Source organism: Haliaeetus albicilla, chromosome Z (genome assembly GCF_947461875.1).
Source record: "Haliaeetus albicilla chromosome Z, bHalAlb1.1, whole genome shotgun sequence".
NCBI classification, from domain to species: domain Eukaryota; kingdom Metazoa; phylum Chordata; class Aves; order Accipitriformes; family Accipitridae; genus Haliaeetus; species Haliaeetus albicilla.
Genome location: NC_091516.1, coordinates 28,419,080 through 28,444,393, shown reverse-complemented (window position 1 = coordinate 28,444,393; position 25,314 = coordinate 28,419,080). Strand labels below are relative to the sequence as shown.

Sequence of the window (25,314 nt, the reverse complement as noted above, 5' to 3'; positions counted from 1 at the left end):
CCTCTCTGTGCTGTGGAAATGTGTCTTTCTCCTGCTCCACAGTAAAGGGAGAGGCTGGGGACCATGTCAGAAAGTTGCACTGATAACATGTTTCATGGCAAATATCTCTTGTGTGTGAGTTGTGGAGCAGCTGTCAATGCTATTTGAGTTTATAGCTTCGAGCAGAGGCTGGAAAAGACAATCCTACACCTTCACTTTTAAAAGATGGGCAGCATATGTGTGAAATTTGAACCCAAAATAAAGGTTGTGGAGCTAGTCTAATCACTTGTTAACATTTAATATGGAGTTAATTGCCTCTGTAATCCCAAAGATGCCCACTGATACTTCTTGGGCGAGTACAACTGCAAATTTCTTCTGTAAACAACAAGCTTTCTCTGCAGGCATCACAAGTTTCTGACTCTGCAGGGTAACAGGCAAAACTGGTGGGATCAGCTGCCGGGACAATTTGAGACTTGAAAAATCCATCTCTTGACACCAGAAATGAAGCGGTGAGTCACTGCCAGTGGCCAGCCAGGCACGCCAGGACTCCAGCCGGCGCTGCCGAGCGGGGAGGGCGGCGTGTGGGAGCGCTCCCGTGCGCTCGGCGCGAGCTCCTGGCTCCGATTTCCCCCCAAAGGCTGCATGTTTGCAGAAAATACTTTTCCATTAGAGAATTCACTGTTCCTGGGGAAACTGTAAACACACAGAAAATGTGTTGGGACCAGTGCTCAACGTGTTCGTTGACACTGTATGAACTTTGGTAACACCTTTGAGCGTTCCAGCATTTGCCGTGTCTCAAATAACTTCTGAACTGTACTTCGTGGCAAATAATACGGCACTAAAAGGCTTTCTCAGAAAAACTGGACAAGGATTGTTTTTAGAAAGACCACACAAAGCTTGGCAGATAGACCAAAGTTATTTCTGCAGGGTTTATTTTCTGCATAGTTTCTTTTTATTTAGAATAAGTATGAGGCACATGCTGCTCAGTTGGGCTCATCTGTTGACACAGTTGATAACCACAACCAGCTCAGGCAGTCCTCCGCGCTGAAAAATGGCAGCAGGGACTGGGAGGGCACAGGGGGGAGGATCTCAATGTGCTTGTTTTACACTTAATTCTTCTGTGAGCGTCCATCTATAACCACTGTTGGTACTAACAGCCAGCTGGGAGGACGCAGGGTTGGATCTGCTGGGGCCTTTGGGGGTCCTTTGATTACGTTCCAAGCAATAAATCAGGGCACACATTTACAAGGGAACCGTTACCTGTGGGTAGTGTTAAGTGCCCGGTGAGATTTGGCAGCCCAAGTGCACTAAGGTAAGTTAATCTAAATGGTGTTTTACGGATTTAGCTAAACTTCATTAACTTCCATGTGATCATGCTAGGATATTTAGGATGTAAAGTAGGTAGAATGAGGCCTAACAAACAGCCTTAATAATCCGTTAGGGAGGAAAAAATGTAAATCTAACGAGTGCCCAAAAACTCTATTACTTTGGAAAGTTTTGACAAGCTTTTACTTACTTTGGCAGTGAAATGGGAGTCAGTGAGGATATCCTGAAGGAAACAGTGTCATGAACTGGCAGGGTCAGATTGACAGATTTTTTCCAATGACCAGTTTATATCTCAAGCGCTGTTTCTGTCTTGATAAATGTGTCTTACAGCTCAACCAGGGTATGCTAAATGCCCTTGCAAGCAAATGCCTGGGGATAATACTGGATATTCACTGGAATGACATTGCAGTAAGTGCTAAAATTTGCCAGAACTTTCGCTAGCTTTTGACTTCCAAAGTTATCTAGAAAAAAATTGAAACATTTGGGGCCTGTGTTAAGAATAAAGTCTGAACATCTGCAATGACAAGTGTCCCTGGGCAGCTGGGGAGCATGTGAAGGGGCAGCCTGAAGGAATTCGTCTGTTGACCATTGCCTAGCGAGGGGAAGCAGAGAGGCCACCACGGCGTGACAGACACATGAAGAGTGGAAGGGGCCAGACAGATGGCAGAGCCCTGTGCATATTCTGGGTGACATCCAATGGCCTGAATGAATTCAGATGTATGATGTGGTTCACTGACTTGGACTCAGTCCAGAAGAAGAATTCGACTGGCTGTTTTAATTAAAACACAAAGCCTGGGGAAGCTAAAATGTATCAAAACTCTGTTGATTACAGACAGCAATTAGATACCTTGCAGAAAGCAAAATACTGGTTCCTAAATCTCCTAAATGCCTAAACATTCATAACATTCATTGGCATCCATTTCTTCCTGTTTCCTTAGACTGGAGTTTGCACAAGGAGGTGTCTTTTGCTTTTGATAACAAGTGATCCTTACAAACGTAATTCTGGGTAGTCCAAATGTCTTGCTTGGAGCTGAAGCTCTGCAGCTGAATCTCCTTCCAGTGGTACTAGAGACTGCAACTACTGAGGCAGAGGGGAGGGAGCCACTGGGCATCAGCCCCTCTCCACAGAAGCCCACAGCATCCTGTAAAATACTTTGGCATCTTCTGAATTTTGAGACCAGTGGTAAATTTATCAATGTGCAATTTTCTATAATCCCTGTAAAAACTGGAAAGTCATTCTGGGCTTAATAAGTACATGCAAGTTTCTGGGAAAAAAAAAACAGAACAAGCTTTCATTCCTGCCTTTTGATTTGTAGCATTTTGTATTTTTAAAATCATCCACTCAACAAAAAGGGATAGAGAGTATCAATTGAAAAAGAAAAAACAAATCTCAGAGTAGTCTTGACAGGTTGAATTCCAGGTTTCCTGGGCTGTGAAATTAACCTCTTGTTTAATTTTGCCAGTTTTAACAGTTTCTGTTTAAGGGTACTCAGCCAGAAGTCAATCACTGAACGTCTGTCGAAAGGAGCTCCCTTGCAGGAGTAGCATTATGACCAGAGCCCCTGTGCTCAAGTTCTGATGGATGCACTCTACCGTATGTATACTTTGAAGTGTACTTTCTGCATAAAGGGAAGAGACAGGAAGCTGGATGCATTATACTTGAATGAAAAATCATTTGGCAAATATCTCTGAACATAGGGCATTCAATACCTAATGAATGTGACAGTGCAACAGGTTATACTTAAAGCTCAGATGGCAAATGTAGATTTCAGGATTAAATGTACAACTACTTTCCATTCCCCTAAAATGTGTGTGAGATGTTCTAGATATTACAGTTATCTAACTTGGGGCTATTTTGATAAACCCTTGAAAAAACGCATTCTCCAGTTTTGTGGATTTTGTCTCAGTCTGTGTGTACACACTCATACACATCCTCAGTTGCTACCAGCCGCCTGCCACGCAGGAATTATGTACAGGACTGCAAGCCTAGAAGCATCCCTAGAAAATTGAAGCTGCCAGTGTTGACCTTTGAAGTGGCTAACTGCCGGATGCAGTTTTGCAGAGCTCCAGGAAACATTAGGCATGGTCCTGGTGGTTGTGATGTTCAACATCAATAGATGTGTTCCTTGGCTGCAGGTTTTGTGGTTGCAGATGCGGAATCTTCACCATTGCATGTTCCTGGTCCAGGATGAAGCTTGCTGGGGCAGAAGATGAGTCACTGCGGCTGCTTTCTTGCTTAGAGTGGATTACTTGAGAGCGGCCATTGAGTAAACACAGCAGCAGCTAATGAGCTGCCACAGCAGCAGTGGGTAATAAACTAGTTACTAGACAGTGACCTCCAACAGCTTGTGGAAACTGATGGTGTGACTAGGCTGACTCCCTCAGGTGACCTTCTACCACGTTACTGCTAGCACCCATCAGGATCTGACTAGCTCACCTGTAAGCACTTTCTGTAGCCAGCTATTTCAGGACATAGATATAAATATGTACTTTGTCTGTTAGCAGCTCTGTTCGTATCTTGTGATGTGAGATCACTGACCAGCCCACCATGAGCCTGCTAGTCATCCTAGCAATCGTGGTATAAAAAAAGAGGATAAAACCACCAAGCTTACGGAAAGCAGTAAACTGAACTCACAGGAGTTCAATTTCTGGAGCCAGTGAAACCAAATAAATATTTCAAGTATTTTTTCAGTCTGCGTAGGACCTAGGGGCCAGGTGAGTATCAGAGTTAAGTGTAATTTATGTAGGCCAAGCACATTTATAACTTTCCTTAGAGGGACAAGGCTTGTGGGCAAAGGTTACATATTATTAGTTGATCTGATGTAGCTGGGAGAGACAGACAAGCATTTAGGCAGATGTGCTGGTTTTCAGGGTAATGCAGTAGACTAAGTGATTTGGCAGATGCAGAGAGAGCAGATCCATGCAGTAGAAAAGTTTTGCATTTATAATCTTTCACTGCGTGCATCCCTGTGGTTTGCAGATGCACTCCAGAAGGCTACCGGTTGAGGTTTTTTTCTTTCCCCAAGGGCAGTGTTGCAGCCTGGCCCAGGACCCCCCTGCACACCGTGACCCTGCTCCCTCGTGCACCTAAGCCAAGTCTTGCTGGGCAGACTTTTGTTTCTGCTCGCGCCGGCTCTGAGGCTCACTTGTCCTCTCCCTCCTGGGGCTGCTGCTTGCTGTGAGCAGAGTCTTCCCACTTCCCTGGCTGAGTGCAGGTTTGCTTCAGAATTTTGCTTAGACGGTGAGCAACATGGGCTTTTACTTTAACCCCTTTGGAGCATACCAAGGAAGTTTCTCAACCAAGAAGTCTTTGCTTTTGAAGCACAAAAACATGATCTTCCAGATTAATGGAAATCCTGACATGAGGCAACCAAATGGGAGGTTGCTTGGGTTGGAGTATCTCTTTCTTCTCAAACTCTTACTCCCCGTGGTTGTGCTTGTCACTCTGATCCGAGGAGAAGTATGGCCCAGAACCCCCCCCTCTTAAAACACGAGAAGAAGTCCCCTGTCTTACGGTCTGGCTCACCAACTTCCATGTGTTGGTTTCCCTGTGGGGTGTGGGCCAACTGTTTGGACAGGGTTGCAAATCTGATGGATTTTTCTTCAAAAAAGTGCCAAAGCTGTGTAGACTGCAGATGGGTAGGTTTGCCTTGGGCCAGCTGAGACGTGCTCAGCACAAATACAAAGCAGAGCTCATAGTGTGTTACAGGCATACTCCACCACATCACATCATGTTCGTCTGCAGAAGTAAATGGAAGGAGCAGTGAACAAAGTAAATAGACAACATAATGCAAGGGAATACTCTAAGAGTGAAATTTCATATTCTTTTGCTGAAGGAGGACAGCCCAGTGTTGCACTCTGCCAGGACACGCAGCTGTGCTGGAAGAGCTATCGCAGTGCTTTTGCCTGTGTGCTTGATCCTGGTGGAAACATGATTTAGGAAAGGGATAAAAGCTAGTGATGAAAGAGATGAGCACTGTGAACAAATGGATGCCTGATGATTCCTACTTTATCTGTTTTTTATCTTTAATATTCCCTGTGCACTGGGGACAATGGAAACTGATTTAGGATGCCAAAGAATACAGAAAAGGCTTTTCTGAATTACTTCCGATTCAGAAATTCACAACAGAGAATCTTGAGTCTCCAAATCTTACCTATGCCCTGCTCAAGCGTAGCAGCTAATAGAAAACACAGAGATGGCTTTTTGAAAGAGCTATTGCAAGGAAAACCAGAGATAACAGAGAAGAACCTGGCAGCCTTTGTGTCAGCAGATAAAAAGTTGTCAAAATTATGTAATGAACAGTGTGAAAAGGAGAACTGAGTAATCTGAACAACATCTCATTGGGACTGATGAGTTGGTTGGAACAAGCAGAAAGAAAACTTGCAAAGTGTACAAAACTCTGTGAGGTCATTGTGAAAGAAAACAAACCCACATGCTTGTGTTTGGAACAAACAGAAGATCTGGGGTAATTGGTGCCTGATGTAAGGATCTTGGGACTTCAAGAGGGAGAGGAAGGAGAGGACCTGGTTGTTGCCAAAAAGCTCTTACAAGTTCAAGCGTCCCCAGTGTGGTGGAGCAACTCCTCTAAATCAGAAGCAGAAAACAGCAGCGCAAGCTGGACCTTTGCAAGACTTCCACAGGCACGCAGACGGCTCAAGGCTGGAAGGCTTTGCCAGCATGCTAGTAGCTGTGACCAGATGCCGCAGTCACAGGGTGTTTTGGGGCTAATTGTATGACTTTTATGGCTTTTGACAAGCTTGCTAGCAGCTGTATTTCTGAACTTTCTCGGGGACCAAAGGACAGGGCAGGAGGTGGAGCTGGTATTTAATCCAAGCCCTCTGCTGGGAAAGGAGCCTTTGAAGATCCATCCCCTATCTTGGGAAACGTGAGCCCTCTGGCCCGGTCTGGTGGCCGCGACAAACAAAGGGTCAAATGATAAATCTCTGTCCCTGGAGAGAGACTCTGTTTGTGAAGTAAGGTAAGCGTAAGAGAGAAAGCTGCTGGGGGAGCTCCTGTTGCCAGGGCTGTCCATCCAGCAGAGGGAAGGTGCCTGACTGCCTGGGTGAACTGCTTGTGTGTTCATCGCCTGAGGCTGTGCTTTTCTACAAAATGCTTTTGTTTTCAATAAATATTACTCAGCTTTGGGAAAGTTGCCTGGAAACCCCATTGTTCCCCTAAAGAAGCTGAGTAGCACAGGGGCAGATTTAGTGGGGTCCTCAGGTGCCCTGCCTGCCTGGGCAGTGAGGGGGGTTTGGGTGGCTGGCAGCGGCCAGGCAGGACCACAGGCATTTGCTGCAGAAAGGTGACAGCTTTAGGCTTGAGTTGCCCCTGTAGACATGCAAAAGGAGGAAGAGCTTTGACAATAGCAGTGCATGTCAGTCACTGCAGACGAGCAAAGAGCACCTCCTGCTTCTCCATCCCTCAGCTATTTTCACAGAGCTGCTTTTAAGAAACCACAGAGGAGACAAGGAGGTTTGAAGACCAAAGAGTTTTTTCCTATGATGACAATGCTGATTGGTCCTAGTGTGTACTGTGCAGTTCTTCTGGTGTGAATCTAACGGCTTACCAGAAATAAAGTCATCTGCAGCTTGATGGGAATGAAAACACTAGTTATGGCCTGTGGGCTCAAGTAGCTTTAATCATGGCAGCACTCTGGATGTTTTCGGACCAAGCCTCTACCTTCAGTAACGTGGGCCAGGCTTTGTCGCTTAGCCCCATGCGTGTTGTGCATGCCTCTGTCCGTCCAGGGGAGATCCTGCTGCCCCAAGTCTCCCAGGGACCAAGGGGAAGCATTTAAACACCAGCTCTCGCAAGGGTGGACCGCTGTTGCTGCACTTCCCTGTCTGCCCGATCAGGCTGGTGAGGGGGGCATGGGGCAGACCCCCCCAGGGGCCTGGGTGATGGACAGACCTCCTCCTCAAGGCCAGCAGTGGTGGCGAGAGGCGATGCTTTCTCCAGCTCCCTGGGACGTGCTGCTGCTACTGAGAGACCTTGCTCGCACAAGAGGTCTCGGTGGCTCTTGATGGCTCTTGATGCACGTCTGGTTTGGTGACGTTGTGGCCAAGGCTGCCCAGAGGGGACCTGCCCTGTGGCAGGCAGGCGAGGGCAGCAAGGGGAAGCCTGCCGCCAGCTGGGAGCTGCACCACAGTATCTGGCACAGGGAGCTGGGGCTCAGGCTCAGTGCCCACTACCAGGATGCTGCCTAGCTTTTAAGGCTACATGGAGCAAAACTTGCTGCAAAGACCTCCGGCTCCGATAACAGCACTCTGCTTGTAGGTCGAAAGATTACTTTAAGTAGTCCAAACTGGATTCGTTTGGCTTCTCATTAAAAATCGCCACTATAGTTGCAGTTCAAGCTGATTTTCTAATCCCAGCACAATATTGCGGGCCCAGCTGAAATATTTGTGCAGGCTTTTGTGTGTTTGATTGGTTTGGGGCTATCTTTTACTTTTACTTTCTTCATGGAATTGTAGGGCAAAACTTTTCCCTCCAATTCAAAAGTCACTTGCTTGTGCAATTTTTTTTGCTCTCCCAAGACACTGCCTAAAAAAATTTGGAAAAAACCCACCTCACCCTCCAACTCTTCCTCATCCCTCCAAAAAGCCTTCCCAAAATGCATGGTGACTGTTCCTGATTAGAAGAAGAATTTTCTTTAGAAAACCTCAGCTTTTCATAGGTAGGACAAATTTAACGTTGATCCACACAGTTCTGATTTTCAAGACAAATTGTTAGCAAAAAATGTCTACTTTAGTTGAAAAGTTTGCTTTCTACTGAAAAGAAATTGAATGAAAAGTGGAGTGGTGAGTCTGAAGATTTCCTATCCTGTGCCACAAGCATTCTCCTAGGTTCACCCAAAATCTCATATGAGGTAGCTGGTAGAGTTTCTGTGTTCTTAACGCAAACTCTGAACGTTGTGTGTACACAGGGATAGCTTCCATGTGCAAACGTCACTTGCAAAATGATGTCTCACTGGCTGTATCATTAATATTTTTAACTAACTTGTCCTGGAGATGTAAGAAGACTTAATATGTCCTAAAAAATGAACTGCTTGGCTGCCTTTTTTTTTTTTTTTTTTTGGCAGTACAATATTTAAAAAAAAAAACCCTAGAGCCATGGCCTGAAATCCAGACACTGAGATTCCAGACAAGGCATCAGTAGATCAATTTTTGTCCTAAGAAACCCTGGTAATATTCTTTCCTGTTTCTGTATGGGAAGTACAAAGAAAATACAAATATAACTGGCAACTTTAAGACATTTCTCACAAATTTTCCATATAATTGAATGCCTAATCAAATGTAAATTCCCAAACTTTTTCTGCTTCATATTTCCTTAATACTGTTTCTCTTGGAGCTTACTGCTTATATGCGTTTTTTTTGTAAAGCTGCACTGTTGCTGAACTAAGTGAACAGCTGTGTCTGATATAAACCCTACAAAGGGTCTAACATGTCTGTGGTTACACTTCCATATTTTTACAGAGGAAATATATCATTGAAAAGCTAACTGGTGATTTTAGTTATCCCAGTTGCTTTTTCTTAATTTTGTCAATGGAATTTGGTTTAATTTATTAGCTAGTGTCTGCCATTTTATCTTGTGTTACGTACAGAGAAAGCAATCAGTGTAGCTTCTGCACTCTTTTGGGGAAAAAGTAGTATTGCTGGTCTCACCCCCCCCCCCCCTTCCCCTAAGCCAGCAGTACAATTACAATATAATTACTGCTGACTGATGTATTCATGCCTATGTGGTAAGTGAATAAAAAAAAATTAAATATAGATTTGGAAAATTTGGGTGAATGACTCATAGAGCCAATGTATCACCAACTGTAATTGAGAGAGACTCTGTATGGAACTGCTTATTAGAGCAGCAAAATGAGAGACATGCACACAGACAGATTTTAAAGGTCTCGTTTTGTGAGTTTTACCGCCACAATGCATAGTTGCATTGAGGAGGGATAGGTTTGAAACACTGGGTCCTAATCCCCCCTGGGCTCAATATTTTACTTGGAAGTGGAGGAATGTAAAATGAACACATGCTTGGTCCTGTACAGTTTGATTCAGCTGTCAAGGAGATGACAGTGAAGTTACACAGTAGGTAAAAAGTCATTATAGGAATATGGGTAAAAAGTTCATTACTTTCCAGCCTGAGTAGTAAGTGAGTGGTGAGGGAAAATACATCTGCGAGTCCCCTTTCTCCCATCTCTTCTCCTGGCTGTAGGTGTTTGCCTTCACCAGGGAACTGCTAGCTGTTAGTAATCAAAAGTAGTTAGCGGTCTCTGGCTTTTGTTGTCTGTGAAGAAGCTTGTATGGTGCCTTCACCATAATGCCAAAAAACCATGCCATTCCCTAAAACTGGAAAGCGAGTGCAGCATTCCTGTATTTGCACAGCCCCTTACACTGAGGCTGCGTCTGCCCCCTGAGCAAGTAATTGCCAGAAATTGTATGCTTGTGTTTCTGTGTCATCAGGCTTTTCCTAGCATTTTGTGACTACCTTTTTTGCTTTCCTGTGATTCTGAGGAGTAGCCCTCTCTTGATAACTTCTGAATGACTGCTATAAATTAAGTGCTATTGGCATTTGGAGGAGGAGGAGGATTTTGAGGAAAAAAATGGTGTGGCATGCTGCAAAATGAAGCTGTATGTTGTATTTTTAATGAGAGATTTGAGGCTACAGCACTGTGCATTCATCAAATTCTCCACAGACTGCTAAATATCCTTCTGTTTACTCCCACAAACAAGTGTGGAAAGTTGTCTGCTTCTTTACTCCAAGGAACCCTCTCTTCGCATTGATTTGCTCTCACAATTGCCCTGTGTCAGTCCTTGACGTCTGCATTGTGAGACCTTCCTTTCTGCAGCAATAGCACATGTCGTTGCTATTACTGAAATACAGTTTAGTATAAAGGCCATTTAGTCAATGCCAGCATTCATTTGAAAGAAGTTTAACATTAGCATTTTCTGTGCTTGATACTGCAAAGTGCCAGGCTCCCTGATCCTGATTAGCAAAGCATTTAAACTTACACATAAAGCTCTCTGTCAGTGCTCCCATTGATTTTAGTGGAGCCAATCACACATTTAAACTTCCAGAACATGCTAAAATGACTAGCGGGTTTGGGGTGAGAACACTCTGTTTCTGGAGACTCAACAAATAGGTCAAATTATAAAAAAAGCAACCCCCCAAAAAAACGATTAAAAAGAGAGTTCATGATCTTTGCTGTTACATCAGTGGGGAATCAGACCAAATGAGAGCAAGTGTACAGCAAACAGAGAATGCAGAGTCAAGTTTGTAGTAACATAATCATCCCAACTGGAACATCTAAGAGGTTTTGTTTTAAATCACTATTTTTGTAGAAGAACCTTAGTCTACTTGTAATTAAGTCTTAAAGCCAGGCGGTCATTTAAGCCTCATAGCTAGTAATTTGAGGTCTTCATGTGAATGTGTTTTCCTATGTTGACACTAATTTATTTCTGAAGAAAACCCCTGCCAAATCCCCCCCCCCCCCCCGAATATTATAAGAAGGCTCAGTTTCCTGTGAGGTTTCTCATGAAGTGCAGAGTGAAATAGGACTGAAATCTACACTGAAATTTGTAGGCATGGATTCTGAATTGTAGGTTTCTTTGTAAGCAAAACGATCCAAATTCAGACTAGCCTAAACCCACAGATTATTCACCTGAACTGGATATTGCCACTTACATCAATTAAAAACAAATGTGTGAGAAGCATTCAACTTGTGATAGAGCCTTGGTAATTTCCTTCTACCCTCCATGCATGTGAAAAAACATGCATAACTTGGACTAGAACATGCCAGCAAAAAAAGGCTGTGCCTGCTAACTCTTGTGAACTAACGTGATACCAGTTTGCAAATGGATGTTTTATGCGCTCACATTTTACAAAGTGGCAGATTAAGTATTTGGCAGGCACATTAGGTGCCTATTTTAAAATATTTATTCCTGTGTTTATTTTTCTTTCATATGCTGCTGCAGTAACAAGTAACTTGTACTTAACCAGTGATTTTTTATATTCCTCCAAGAGACTAAAACCAGACACAGTAGATATAAAGAGAAATTACAGTAAGAGGCAAAAAAAATTCCATTCCCTAAAAAGGGAAAGAAAATGCAGCTTTTCTGTCTTTACACAGCCCCTTACACTGCTTAGGGCTGCATCTACCCCCTTAGAAAGCAGCAACCACTTATCTTACATCTGTTAAACAAAAATGCGCAGTACAAATGGGTTGCTGTGCACAGTGTCTGCAGGTGGGAGAGGGAGCAGATGCAGTGGGATGCTGTAACGTGCGCTGTCCAAGGAATCAGGTGTTGTCAGAGCTGCTGCCTGCTCCTGGCATCTTGCCGGAGCGGGGTATGGGAGAGGCCTTTGGGAACCTCATAGACAAGATCTGTACCTGCTCTTTGCTTTGGGGAGCCAGTGACTGTCCATGCAGGTGATTTTTTTCACATTGGAGAGAATACTTGTGAAAGGGCAATAGGAGAGCTCCTAGGAAGCAGCCCCAGGGTGGCTTGGTAGAGTTGGAGGGTTCAGGCAGAATTTGGGAGGGGAGAGTGTGTCAAGTTAAGCAAGTGCTTACATATGTGTGGAAACTGAGAACAGGCTCTGTGGTCAAGTGAAACGAGGTTAAAGAAGAAAAAATGTATGCTTTGGGGAGGGCTAAAGAGGATAGGTGTGATGTGCTGCTGGGTGAAGGACTGACTTGGCACAGTCCCTGATAGCTCTTCCAACTCTTGCTTGCAGCCTAGCTGCTGAGAATTAGTATCAGGAGTGGGTTTTGTCTGATGTATATTGCCACTAGGTTAGGAAGATCATTTTCCAGATCATCTATGGGATGATATTTCAGACATGGATGCCCTAGCTTGTTTTGTTGTTCTGTTGTTTTGTTTTGGTTTGTTTTTTAAATCTTCTTTGTCTGTCTGTTTCACTTGTTTCTGTCATTGCATTCCAGGTTTCTGTGACTCCCGTATCTCATTTTACTCTCCTGATCTTAGTTTTGATTAAAAACTTAGTGTTAGTAAAACCTCTAGGACCAAGCTTCTGTTTTGCTCTGATTTATTTATTGATGCCTCCTTTTTCTCCACATTGTTTCTTTGGCTTTTTTTTTTTTTTTTTTGCCTCCTTGTGCATTTTTTAGCTTGTCATCGCATCCTTTCTTTTGTTTTTATAGAGAAGGTTATGTTTTAGGCCCTGTTCCTAAAATATCCATCCAGAGAGTAATTTTGAAATAATCCCATTGAGAGTGCTGGTGTGTTTAAATGTAGCTTTACATTTAGCACTTTTTTGAATCAGCAGATTTGTACAGGTTAGTTTTACTACTTAGTCGTCATCTTTGAAACCAGAAATGCTTCAGAAGTTTTTGGCTGTGATGTGTTTTTTATGTATTGCTTTAAAATCTAAAGTGCAGAAATGAAGTTAGAAAGTTCTGATCTGTAAAACAACTAAATAGTCCTGCAGCATATTCCTGCCTGTGTAAATTATCTTGTCAATCAAATCGTCTGTCCAAGGCTATCAGTTCTGGAGGGCAATACTTACTTAATAATCTGCTTTACACTGATAGAACATCTTTCTCTGAAGATTTAAAATAATTTTTAAATTGTCATTAAAAAGGCTGCGAGACACGTGAAGTGATGTTTGTGTGGGTATGGTGGGATATCAAAAGGTTAAATGACTTGCTTAACGAATGAGTGGCGGTCTGAATCTCCTGGCCTAGCCCCAGAACAACTAGTCCTTTATAAATAAGTACTTTTATCCAGGAATGCAAAAGCAAAGCCTCTGACATTTGTTATTCTGATGCGTGTCTGTTCCCAGGACATTACATTTCTGTGGATACATCTTATGAGGGTGAGAAAGCAGTGCTGTCCAGCCCTGAGCTGTACTCTGAGGAGTGGAGCTGTGTCAGACTGATTTATCAGATAGCAACGACTTCAGAGGCTTCACCTGATCCCGCCAGGCTCAACCTGTACCTGAGGCAGGAGGGAGAGAGCTTTGACCGTTTGCTGTGGTCAGCCGAGGAGCCTTCAGACAGCTGGCTCATAGCTAGCTTAGATTTAACGAACAGCACAAAGAAGTACAAGGTAAGCCCGCTTTTGGAAGATGCCGCAGGCTTTCTGGTGCACGGGGACCGCCTTTCGGGCCCTGTTCTCGGCTTTCACCTCTAGGGCTGGCAGGGTGTGAGTCAGTCGACCCCTCTGTCCCTAAAGTCAGTGACCTGAGCTGTCCTGAGCCAGGCAGTCGGTGCTCTTCCCAGCGAACGTCTGGCACGGCCCATGGGAAGGGGCGGCCGGCTGAGCCGTGCGGTGAGGGTACCGCTCCTCACGGCAGCCCCGCGGGGCTGCTGGCATCCCAGGGCAGATTCGGGACCTCCCAGATCCCGGGTCTGCAGCTGCCCTCCTTCCTCCCTGTCCTCTGCGTCCTTCTGGGAGGAGTCGGAAGCTGGGTACGTCTACCCAAACCCCGCCGCATCGCGTCCTTCACGATAACGTCCTGTATAGCCACCGCTGAGGAATCTGGAGACCCGTACTCTTACGTGAAGTGTGGGGTTTTTTGGCCTTGCCTCATTGTCCTTCAGTGTGCCTCCTGTGCTCGAGGAGGGCACTGACTCCATCTTTAATGCGTTCTGCCAAGCTCCTCCAGCAAAAGCACCTCTCCTGACTGTAAGGGTGATGAGCCCCCCACATGTATTTAATTTGTTCTCCTGTTTGTCCTGTTTGAATGTCCAGGGTGATAGCAGAAATACTGAAACCCTGAAATTCACAGTTTGGTTTATATTCCGCAGATTGTACTGGAAGGTGAAATGAGACAAGATAAATCTGCCAGTATAGCAGTTTTTGAAATTAAAATAACGCCTGGGTATTGTATCGGTAAGTACTGTCTGCTCAGCTCTCATATTCTCTGCAGAGAAAAAAATGCCTTGTTGGCAGTTTTAAAACTGAATTAACGGTCTGGGTTTAGAGGAAAGACAATGGCTTTTTCCTCATTGAGAAGTAGGCTGCCATATTTGATGTAGATATTTTTTAAGCTAAGGTTGCACACACTAATACGTGTTTTTATTCACCCATCTCTGTGATATATGTAGCCATTTCACATACAATAATTCATTCTAAAGCTATTTATTGTTCAAGCAGGAACAAGTGTTATATTTTCACAAAACTAGATGGCTGCAAATATTAAAAGTAACAGCTGTGACATTATTTCTGCTGTGTGCCTGCTCATGTTTCCTTACAGTGACATCTTCCAGGCTGCAGAGTCAAAACTCTGTTGATATTTACACTTACAGCTATTTGCTCATGACATTTGCCAAAAACAGCTAATGAAGTTCAAAAATTTCAGTGGCTAGGAGGCTGGGAGACCTTTGCATTTCTAGGGAGTTCTGGTGGAGTCCAACCGAATTGTCACAATACTTTGACTCTGTGAAGGAAACACAGCAGTCTCATTACCGCCATGAAACACTACTCCCGCTTCACTTCTAGCCATCCCTGATTTATAAGTGGAAGTTCTGCTCTGACTATTGAATACTACAAAGTGGTATATTTTACATTAATTTTATTTGATTCTAAATTACAGCAGCCCTATATTGCCAAATAATGAAAAGATAGAGTGGACCGAACAGGATGGAAAGGAAAATTTTATCAGAAATTGATCAAAAATTGTGGCTAAGTTTGCTTCCATTTATTATAAGCTGTTAATTGTTGCATCCAGTGTTATAAATACAGGTGTTATCTGCACTGCCATATGTAAAGTGATGCCAGTGCTTAGCAATAGCTTCTCTTCCAGTTTCTGTAATGAAATGTGTGCACTCAGCTGGTGATGTCTGCAATTGCAGAATGTGACTTTGAAGAAAATCATCTTTGTGGCTTTGTGAACCGCTGGAACCCCAATGTCAACTGGTTTGTTGGTGGAGGGAACATTCGCAATTCTCAGTCTATCCTGCCCAAAGACCACACACTTAACAGTGAACTGGGTAAGCAACAAATGTAGAACAGAACTATAGTGGAAAATTTGAGTCTGTGATCCACCTGTGACTGTTATACTGCAAATTATGATGTGAGTTGTTTCTTTTCTCCTGGCACTGGATGGGGTAAGAATTACTTATGTGAAAAAAAGGATTAGAAAAAGATGGGGGGAATTTTCAGAAGTTCACACGAAGTTTCCTGTAAGCTTTATAATAAAGTTGTTATGCTAGGCTTCAAAATTGCTCAAAATAAGGGTAAAATTTTGGACAGAAAGGGGGAAAATTGATCTTTCTGTGGATTCTAAAAGTATGGGCCACAGTAAGCTTTAAAATCTTGTACTGCTGCTCTGTACATATGGCAGGGGTTTTCTTTCCAGTGGCTATTAGGAAAGTTGAGCAGGAAAGCTAAGGGATTGAAACATGTTTGGAGAATCTCAGGTTAAATTGCACAGTTTCGGAGTTTTGTTTGTTTCAGTCAAATGTGGTGCTGTTAATACAGTCCGTTGGAGGCAGAATGCTGTAAAGACTTAGAGGATTTTCAGCACCTTCCATGTGTGAAATACTTGTCCTGGCCACCTTGTTGAGAGGAGAACGTTTTACATAGTCATAGAGAACGGTTGGGGGATAGCTTAGCCTTTGATGTAGTGTTGGATGAAGTACCACGGCAGGTGATGGTCAGGAGATCTGGCTGCTGCAGCACACTGTGCGTCTCAGACAACATGACGCTTGTGATGGTGCAGGGAATTGTGTCATGAAAAGCAGGGTTGATCCTCTTTCCTTAACTCACACTGCTGTGTCTTTTCATTTATTTCACAATTGTGTGAGTTGAGTACAGAGTGTCAGTCCAGCCCTGCATCACCCCATGGCACTTAAATGCTGGTGAAATTTAGATGGAAGTTTAATTCAGCACAACTTCAACAGCAGACAGTAGCTCTACCTATTAAGTAAAGTACTGAATGTGATAGGAAACATCGCCAACTGGGAGGGATCTGTTTTCTTGTAGCCACAGTGTTTCCTTTTTCACACCAAACCCTCACTGCTGACCATTGACTGAGAAGACCCCAAGAAGCCAAAAGTCACAGAAGAGCCTTCTTTTTGCAAGAAGTGTGCTATGAAGGCGCATCAGCTAAGGAGATCATAATTAAGCAATGAAGTGTGGTAGAACTGCAAAGCAAAAATGAAGCCCAGAACTTCTCAGGCAAGTACCGCTGAAGAGTCACCAGTCCCCCGGCAGTGGGCAGGCTGGAGGAGACTACAGCCAAGCAAGCCCTTTCCCCTCCTTCCACTGGAGTGAAGCAAGAAGTGACATCTCCATGTTTGAGAACACTATTGGCTAATTAATGTAGTGGTGTAGATACAAACCTAACGGCACAGTTTGCAGTGTCCATGCTGAAGTAGTCTGTCAGTTTGACACTTCATTCTCCTCTAAGTTTTCTACTTGTGAAGAACCATTTTTCCGTTCATCAACTGATACTGTTTGATGCTGTGTTTCTGGGAGTGTAGAAGAAGAAAAACTACACATGCACAGCATATCCATGCAGGTGGATGTGTCCCATTTAAATTGAGATAGCTCTCCCAAAATCAAAGTCTGAGAAGCTGTACCCTTTGAAAATCCTGCAGGTCATACTGGCTGTTGAGGGGGACGGAGTCTACTCACCTGTAATGCATTTTTCTGTTTATTAACATCTCTCAAAAGTCTTTTTAAAGGATTTTACAAAAAAACAGTCTATTCAGTAAAGATAAAACATTTAGAAACCAAATCCTAGATAGACCAAGCAGAATTATAGAAGCAATGAAATGTGCAGAATAAAGGTTATTTACCAATTCATTTGATATATTAAATGAACTGCTGAGTGTTCATGTGAGGAAAATGTGAGGAAACACACAGCTTATTTACAGTCTTGTTCATTAATTTGGGTTGCCTCAGTAAAAGTTGCACTTGGAAAAAGACTACATACTATACTGAGCTGTTGGGAGGCAGGGTATTCACTCAATTGTAACACGTTTTTCCATTTATGAATGGCTCTCAAAATTCAGAGAGTTTTTGCTTTCTTGAATATAAAGGTCTTGAGTAAAGACTTAAGAAAGACCTGAGACCGACTGTTTTGCCAGTGGTATCTTAGCCAAACAACTTGGGTTGTACATAGGAGGAAAGGAGAAAAAAAAAAATCTCTTAGAATTACTAAAATTTCCTAGGAATCAACCATTGTTGTCCAGGCTGTAGAGATACATGTCTAGTCCCTGCCCATCTCCTGATACTTCTTGTAAGTGGTGTTCATTAAAGAGTGTCCTTATACCAAGTTTCTTTTATACTTTTAGGTCACTACATGTATGTGGACTCTGTTTACGTCAAACATTTTCAGGAAGTGGCCCAGCTAATCTCACCGAAGACCACAGTCCCCATGTCTGGCTGCTTATCTTTTTATTATCAACTTAAGCAGGAGAGTAGCATTGTTTTTACTGTTTACTTGAGAGACACAAGTGGCTTTTATGAAGAGATCTGGAAAACAGACAGTGCACTGAGCGCAGACTGGGCGCTAGCAGAAGTTGACTTCAGTGCGCCATACCCCATGGAGGTAAAGCAATCATTCCTGTACGGGCCAGCTACGACTTCAGGTTGCATCAGACAACAGTGCTGACTCAGGCTAAGTCAGGAACATGGCAGTGGCTGTCCAGTTTCTGAAAGATGGTTATAAAGATGCTGGTGATCTGTTGTTTCCTTTGTCCACTGTATAAGCATCAAGGAGGTACCTCCTTCCATACTGGTGCTTGATTTTCAGCAAAGATCAAGTCAGGTGGTGAAGTGCTTGATCAGAATACCTTGGGAGGCTGTAGAGTCCTACAAATGTGAGGTCTTTCAGTTCCTACTAAATAATGTCGGTGCTCTCTCAGTCCCATATTTCTGTGACTCGATGATCCATTTCTGAGGATGCTGAGTACCATAAAATAATGCATGCCTCCCACTACAGAATAAAAATTAAAAAAATATTCGAGCTCTATTCTCTACCTTGTACAACCCTGCAATTCAGTCTTTCTGTGCTTTCACAAGATAAGAGTCCAAACTTGGGTCCTAGTAGCACAGTAGTCCTTAGGTGTGAAAATCAGCTCCTATGGTTACTAGAATTAATTTCCAGAGTATCAGAAACAAATTGAATGCTTTATTCCCTAGTGTTTACTGAAAAAAATCCCAAATCTTAGGATATACATTTTATATATATATGTATGTATTAAAAAAGATATACACACACATACATATGTATAAAAATGTGTGTGTGTGTATGTATAGTATATATACATACATGCATATATACATTGTATCTTTATATATATGTAAAACATATATTCTTATATATTATATATAAATATCAGAAGATTGAAATAAACAGTGTTTATATATTATATATACACATATATACTTACATGTATACAAATATATTATATATATACATACATATATATGTGATTTTATATATATATATATATACACAGACACACTTTATACCTATATATATACACTTCTAATACTAGGATTACAAATAAATCAGCTTTCATTCTACTTGCTTTAACTCCACATAAGTTATTTTTTTTAATTCACTGTAAGCCTGCAGATTTTCAGGAATTATTAGGGGTAAAGCTAATTTTCATCAGATGTTGCATAGTCCTTTTATACTCTGTAAAGTCATTGACCAAGTCATCCACTTGAATTGTCAGACTTCAAATGGTATGGGAAAGGAGATTAGGTCTGATAAGGTCTCATAATACTGAATGATAAGTAAGTGAATTACTTATTTAATAAAGTAAGTAACATGCAAGGGAAAAAACAGTCCTAGCACTATAGATGGAAATTAATTAATGAGCTTGGCATTACTGTGGTTAGTTTTGTGAAAATATCCTCTCAGTTCTTAGTGGCATTCATAAAACCATCCGGAATGTTGGAAACTATACTGGAATAAATAGCAAAACAGAGGATGTTGTACCACTGGATGAATGCACAGGGTAACCCTGTGTTCAGCAGAGTATGCAGCTCCAACCTTTTCAGTTAAAAAAGAATATCCTAGAACTACAAGAGGGAGATGGGGATAATCAAAAGTATGGAGAAGTTATGTTGATGAAATAACACTTTTCAGCCTGTAGAAAAAGTGACTGAAATAGAATATGGTAGAGGTTCATAAAAACTGTGAATGGCACAGAAAAGATTAACTGTTCCCTTTTTCTCATAGTTTATGTTGCTGTTCCAAATTCTTAATTACCAGGTATCTGTTTTAAAAGAAAACAAAGGGACAAATTTTTCCTATATCACATAACTGTGGAACTCGCTTCCACAGCATACTATGGATACCATTATTCTGATCAGTTAAAAAAACTATTAGACAAATTAATGGGAAAGAAAGAATCCATCAGGAATTCAATGTGAGGGAGGAAGAACTGATAACTTGTCATTGTCTTCAGTTCTTTCTGCAGGTGACCTCTGTTGGAAAGAGGACACTGGGCTAGATGGGCCTTTATTCTGTTCCAGGAATTTTTATGTAATCCAACAGAGTCACTATTTTAGAGATCGCTTTATAGAAATAAGATTAAACCTTGCATATAATTTCTTCTGTTGCTTCAAAGAAGGTCTTCCTCTTTGTTTCATCTGGCTAAAGGAGATCGCTTGGGATTCTTTCACAGCTCTACTAGTTTGGCTCCCATCCCTAGGCGAGACATCACAGGCATTGCTTTCACTGAACAGGATCTCGCTCTGGAAGCATCTGTCCTTATATCCTTGTTTTGTCCCTGGGGTTGCCTGCAATTCAGACCTTTTCTCAAAGTTTTCCTGTAACTCAGAGCTTTGTTACTTAAGAGAGATTTTAAGACACTTCCTCAAGAGTTATAGACTGTCCTCCACTTACTTGAGGAAGTGATGTCCACTGGGAATGGCTAAGTACAAACATTGTTTGATTTTTGTGGTAAACAAAACACAGCAATAGCTTTTTGGTTCTTATCTTACCTAAATTTTTTAAAGGATATCTTCCCTGCCAGCTGATGCCAAGGCATGGGTTTCAGTGTCTGAGGATGTTTAGAGAAAACAGTAAAAATTAATATTGTAATAGCAGAGTAATCCATACAGTTTGGTTTTCGCTCTTGATCCAGCTAGATTCTAGATACAGTAATATTTAGGCAGCTTTGGAGTTCTAGTCAATACAGACTGATGACCCTGAATACTGGCTTTGTATGGTATCATGACAGTAGCCTTACTGCATCTTTAAAACTGCTGCTTCATAAAGCAGCAGAAGAGCTATGTTCCCCTTGATTTTCCCTTGACCTTGAGTGGGCAAAGATCTGGTGCCAGGGTCAGGCTCTGAAGTATATCCCTAATAAGTGATATAATTTAATTTGTCCTAACACCTGCAGTGCTATCTGAGATGCCCTGGAGTCTGTCTGGGACATCTGATCAGAATTCTGTAATATGAAGATGTGTATCAAAATTATTGTTGTGTATATGGTAGATGAATAACAAACAATTATAATTTCCAGGTAATATTTGAAGTTGCTTTCAATAGTGCCAAGGGAGGTTATGTTGCCCTTGATGACATTTCTTTCTCTCCGGTTTACTGCAGCAATCAGACAGGTATGAGTTCTTATTGCTATTTACCTTCCTTGTTTTCCCTCTTTGCTTTGCCCCTCTGAACCATCTGTCAGTACTTGCAATATTTGGTAGTGATGTGCAGATGCTACCTTCTCATCGGACCAGCACAATTGGGCTCCTCTTCCTCCTGGCAACAAAACAGCAGATCAACACTAATGCCATTTGTTGGATCCAGAAACCAGTCCTTAATGCTTCCTCTCCAAAGACCTTGCCCCAGGGATCTGCAACAGGAGCACTGGACTGAATGCTTTATTTACATCACCCCAGCTTTTGAACAAGTTACCACTTGCAGGCCTGTTATGGAAATAGAGGGGGATTTCCCCAGGTGTAATGGTATGAGGAAGAAAATGTCCTGGGCTTTTCATTATTGCCAATGTAGGGAATATCTTCTTCCATGCCACATGCCCTGAGGTGTTCTTCAGAGCCAAAACAGGAGCCTTGCTTTCCTGTCTTCGCTCTTCCAGGAGGTATTATTCATCTCAGAGTGGCGTGTCTGTCAGGATTTTATTAGGTTTTCACAGCAGCAGAAGTCAGCTGAATCCATGTGACCTCTGCTGTAGAGGCACTTGGGACAAAGGACTTTATCATTTGTGAATGCAGCCTCTTAAATAGCTGTGTACTGGTTGCTTGGGTTTTACTGTAACAGTAAGCAATAGGCAAAAGTAGATTAGTGGTTTCCCACTGAGTCCATCCATTCTTTTAGTCTCAAGTTTGAATTTTTGGCTAATGTTTTGAAGTGATCAAGGAGAAAGAGAGTTTTTGCCCTTTTGTATCTGCTTGGAGTCTCTGCTAGCTTTACCTGATACTGCTCAAGTATCAATAGGAGGTAGATTCCAGATATGTTACTAATCCATGACTCTTGGCTGAGTAAATCTAGTAGTTTCATTAACTCCTCAATGCCTGTTCTGGTTTTGCTTTGTTTTGCAACGAAAGTCCTGAGTTATGTTTGCAGTACGCCATGGAATGGAGCTGTGTGCTCATCTGTGTTTTCCATTTTAATTTTCAGATGGCTTATATGTGTTGAGGTGTGCGATTAATTTTATAGTATTTTCTGCCCTAACCCTGATTTAGTCTTGCTATCATGGCCCATGTTCAGATCTGCTCTGACCGGTAACTTTGATAGGTTCAGCTAGACCTTTGCCTACTAACTCTGAATTTGAACCCCTGAATTTCAGAGGTTTTTTTCTGTTTGAGAAATGAATGCCAATCATTTGCTTTATATTTTGTTGAACTACAACAAAGCTGGTTAATCCTTCAGACTTATGTCCTATTTCCATCTTCAGTTGTTTTATGTAGAGATGTTAAAAGGCAAGAGATCTTCATTCTTGTAGTCAGCCACAGCAGTGTATATAACAGCATTGAGTTTTTTCCTTATTTTTCTGGAAGTTTGTGTCAACAAAGGTCTCAATGTTAGCCAAACTGAGGGAAAAGGTACCAGAGTATTAAACTTTCTTACCAAAGGGTGAATCTTTAATGCTGCATGGACCTGGTATTGCTCCAACTGTGTTTGCTTTAGCTAGGAAAGCAGTGGAGGGAGGCCAGCGCTGCCTCCTTTTTCTCTGTAGGCAGAGAAAGAGACATGGGCAGTGCTTAGATCTGGCTTATTTGAGGCTGAAAAGACCACAGGCATCTCTCCAATGCCAAGATTTTCCTTCTCCTGAAGCTGATCACCTGCATCCCTGCCCTTGCCAGGAAGCCCCTCTTAGCCTCCGTGCAGAAGGGTCATGCATGCTGCCGTAGAGTGATGCTCACAGCGTCCTGGCTCCTGATGTAGCCAAAAATTGCATGATGGCTTTGGGTTGTGCCCCTCCTTCCCCCAGCACCTGGTATGAGTGACTGATGAGGCTTTTGAAGAAGTAGAAATGTTTTACTTAAAAGCACCCATTCACCAGCAGGATTTTTTCAGACTAAAGCAAATCCTGACCCATGAATTCCACATCGCAGGTCAAGAGGGAGCCATCAGCAGGGCTGGGGAGCTTAGCTTAGCTTTTAATCAACCTCACTATAAACAGTTCAGCTTTCTTTGCTGCAGTGCTAAAATGAGTGAGGCATAGCTCCAGAGGTCAGTAGCCATGAGGCAGTACCTGAACCGAAAGCTATTTGACTTACACACTTATGGCATGCATATGCACACACGTTACACGTGACTACAAAAGGGTTTTTTAAAAAGTGTTCTTTAAAATAATATTAAATGTTGATGTTAGAAGGTTATCCCCTTGGAAACTGAAATGAAAATATCACACCCATGTGCACACACATGCACACTCATGCTCATTTTGTCCAAATATCTTTTGAATGAAGGAGGAGGATGAAAACAAATCATGTGAATGTCTTTGTGCATTATGTCCTGAAGGAGGAATCTTCTCTTAATATCTGTAGCTTATTTATATTTTATAGGGACTGTGAAGGAGGTTTCCTCCCAGCTCTAGCAAAAATGTAAGAAAATAACACCCACTTGCGATAGAAAATTGATAGTTTGATATTATTGTGACTTTGCAGAATGTATGTGTAATATCTTTGCACATGCTTATCTTCTGTAATGCAAAGAAAGATGAGTATTTTTTGGCATCCTTGTGCTTCAAATACCTATGCTTATTATACTGTGCTCTTCCTAACAGAACATATGCATCTATCTTTTAGGACCTCCTTTCAATCCTGCTGAGGCAGGCTGCAATTTTGAGGAAGATCTGTGTAATTTTTACCAGGATCACAAAGATGACCCAGGATGGAGCAGAGTGAAAGTGAAGCGTAACGTGTATAGAGCAGGAGATCACACTACGGGATTTGGTAAATCAGAATTCCTTTTCACTAGCAGAGTCAAACTGGATATAAAGGTTAACCTGTTGTATCATTGTTCACTCTGTTAAATAATGTCATCAGCACACTCTTTGGATTGCCTCACTGCAACTCCCTGCCATTAAAAATCAGTGTACGCTGTTCTGTCCTATCTGGGACTCTGGCTGTGCCTCCCCACATGTAAAGGGGGAAAGTCACCTATTGAATAGTCACTCAAGGCCGTAAATCAGAATATCTTCACTATACTGATCTGTAGTCACTGAAGGGAAGATTCCACAAAAATATGCAAGCAAATACAATAGTAGCTTAACACACGGCTTTTAATATAGAGGACTGATGGGCTCTTAGCTCTTCCAGGATTACAATAGTTGGTATTTTTAAGGGAAAAATGTGAAATGTTGTGTAGTGAAGGCATGTAGTGAAAGGCCTGATAATAAATTCTGAAACTCACACATCTCTGTGTAGAGTATTCATGGTTCTTAATCATATGTGCAAAAGTCTCAACTCTTTACACTTGGTGCAGGCAATAAGAGGCCTTATGCCCCATCCTTCATTCTTCAGTCTTGGAGTAGTACCAGGTTTCCAGTGAGGCCAGCAGGCCAGAGAATTTTTCACTGTAAATTTGAAAAGTGCTTATTTCTGGTAACTTAGCCATGTGCCAGTTTAGCTTGAAGTAGCTGGGATGCTTTTAGAAAAATTCTTGTTTCCTTTCAAACAGAGTGTGATAATCAGTTTCCTGCTAGTAGCAACTGTTTTTATAACCAAAGCCTGATGCAATAATGGAAGCTGCTTTAACAGCAAATCAGCTGTGCTAAGTGTGTATTAGAAGTACTCAATAATTGCACTGTCTTGCAGGTTATTACTTGTTGGCGAACACAAAGTTTACATCGCAGCCTGGGTACCTTGGACGTCTGTATGGCCCGACCCTGCCAGGAAACTTGCAGTTTTGTCTGCGTTTTTATTATGCCTTATATGGGTTTTTCAAAATGAGTGGCACTCTTGCTGTTTATATCTTTGAGGAGAATCATGTTGTTCAAGAGAAAATCTGGTCTGTCTTGGACTCTCCAAAGGGAGTTTGGACTCAAGCTGAAATCTCCTTCAAAAAGCCCATGCCTTGCAAGGTAAGAGCCAGCTCTTCAAATATGCTGAATTCTGGATGGAGATTTTCCTTGCCTTCTCCTCCCAAAGTTCTTTGTTATCTGCAATTCTAAGTGAGTTATACCTGCAAAGTGAAATAGAGTTCCCCAGGCAGTACAGTGGGGAGTGGAGTATTTCTTCAGAGGCTGGCTCCCATGGGAGCCCCAATAAAGGGGCTTCCTACCAGAAATGGGGCAGTGTTGCTCTGGTGTCCTCAACTGTAGTCGCACTATTTGTGGAGATTTCACCTGAGGAGCTCCAATGAGAGCTGGTTGTGTTTTGGTTTCTCAGCAGGCTCCACATTCAGTCTTTTTTGTTTGTTTGTTTCCTATGTGATTCTCATCACTGTACTCAGTTACAGATTTTAATTAATCTAAAAAGTCAGTACTGGTAAGTTCTGGTCTAAATGGGGAGCTGATCCTATTTTCCTAAACTCAACCACTGGGTTAAAATACGAAACCAGAAGTCAGTGTAATTTAGAGGAATGGACTTGAAGTATTTGCA

At 42.3% G+C, this 25,314-nt stretch overlaps 1 protein-coding gene across 2 annotated transcripts in view; it reads left to right on the top strand.

Annotated features, from left to right (window-relative positions):
* Positions 1-25,314, top strand: part of MAMDC2 (MAM domain containing 2) — a 64,013-nt gene that overhangs the window by 19,446 nt on the left and 19,253 nt on the right. For both annotated transcript variants that reach the window (XM_069775764.1, XM_069775765.1), the window contains exons 3-9: positions 13,109-13,374; positions 14,076-14,160; positions 15,123-15,260; positions 17,571-17,827; positions 20,766-20,859; positions 23,518-23,664; positions 24,529-24,794. In XM_069775764.1, the coding sequence (XP_069631865.1) occupies positions 13,109-13,374; positions 14,076-14,160; positions 15,123-15,260; positions 17,571-17,827; positions 20,766-20,859; positions 23,518-23,664; positions 24,529-24,794 (1,253 nt within the window). The remainder of the gene's footprint in view (positions 1-13,108; positions 13,375-14,075; positions 14,161-15,122; positions 15,261-17,570; positions 17,828-20,765; positions 20,860-23,517; positions 23,665-24,528; positions 24,795-25,314) is intronic.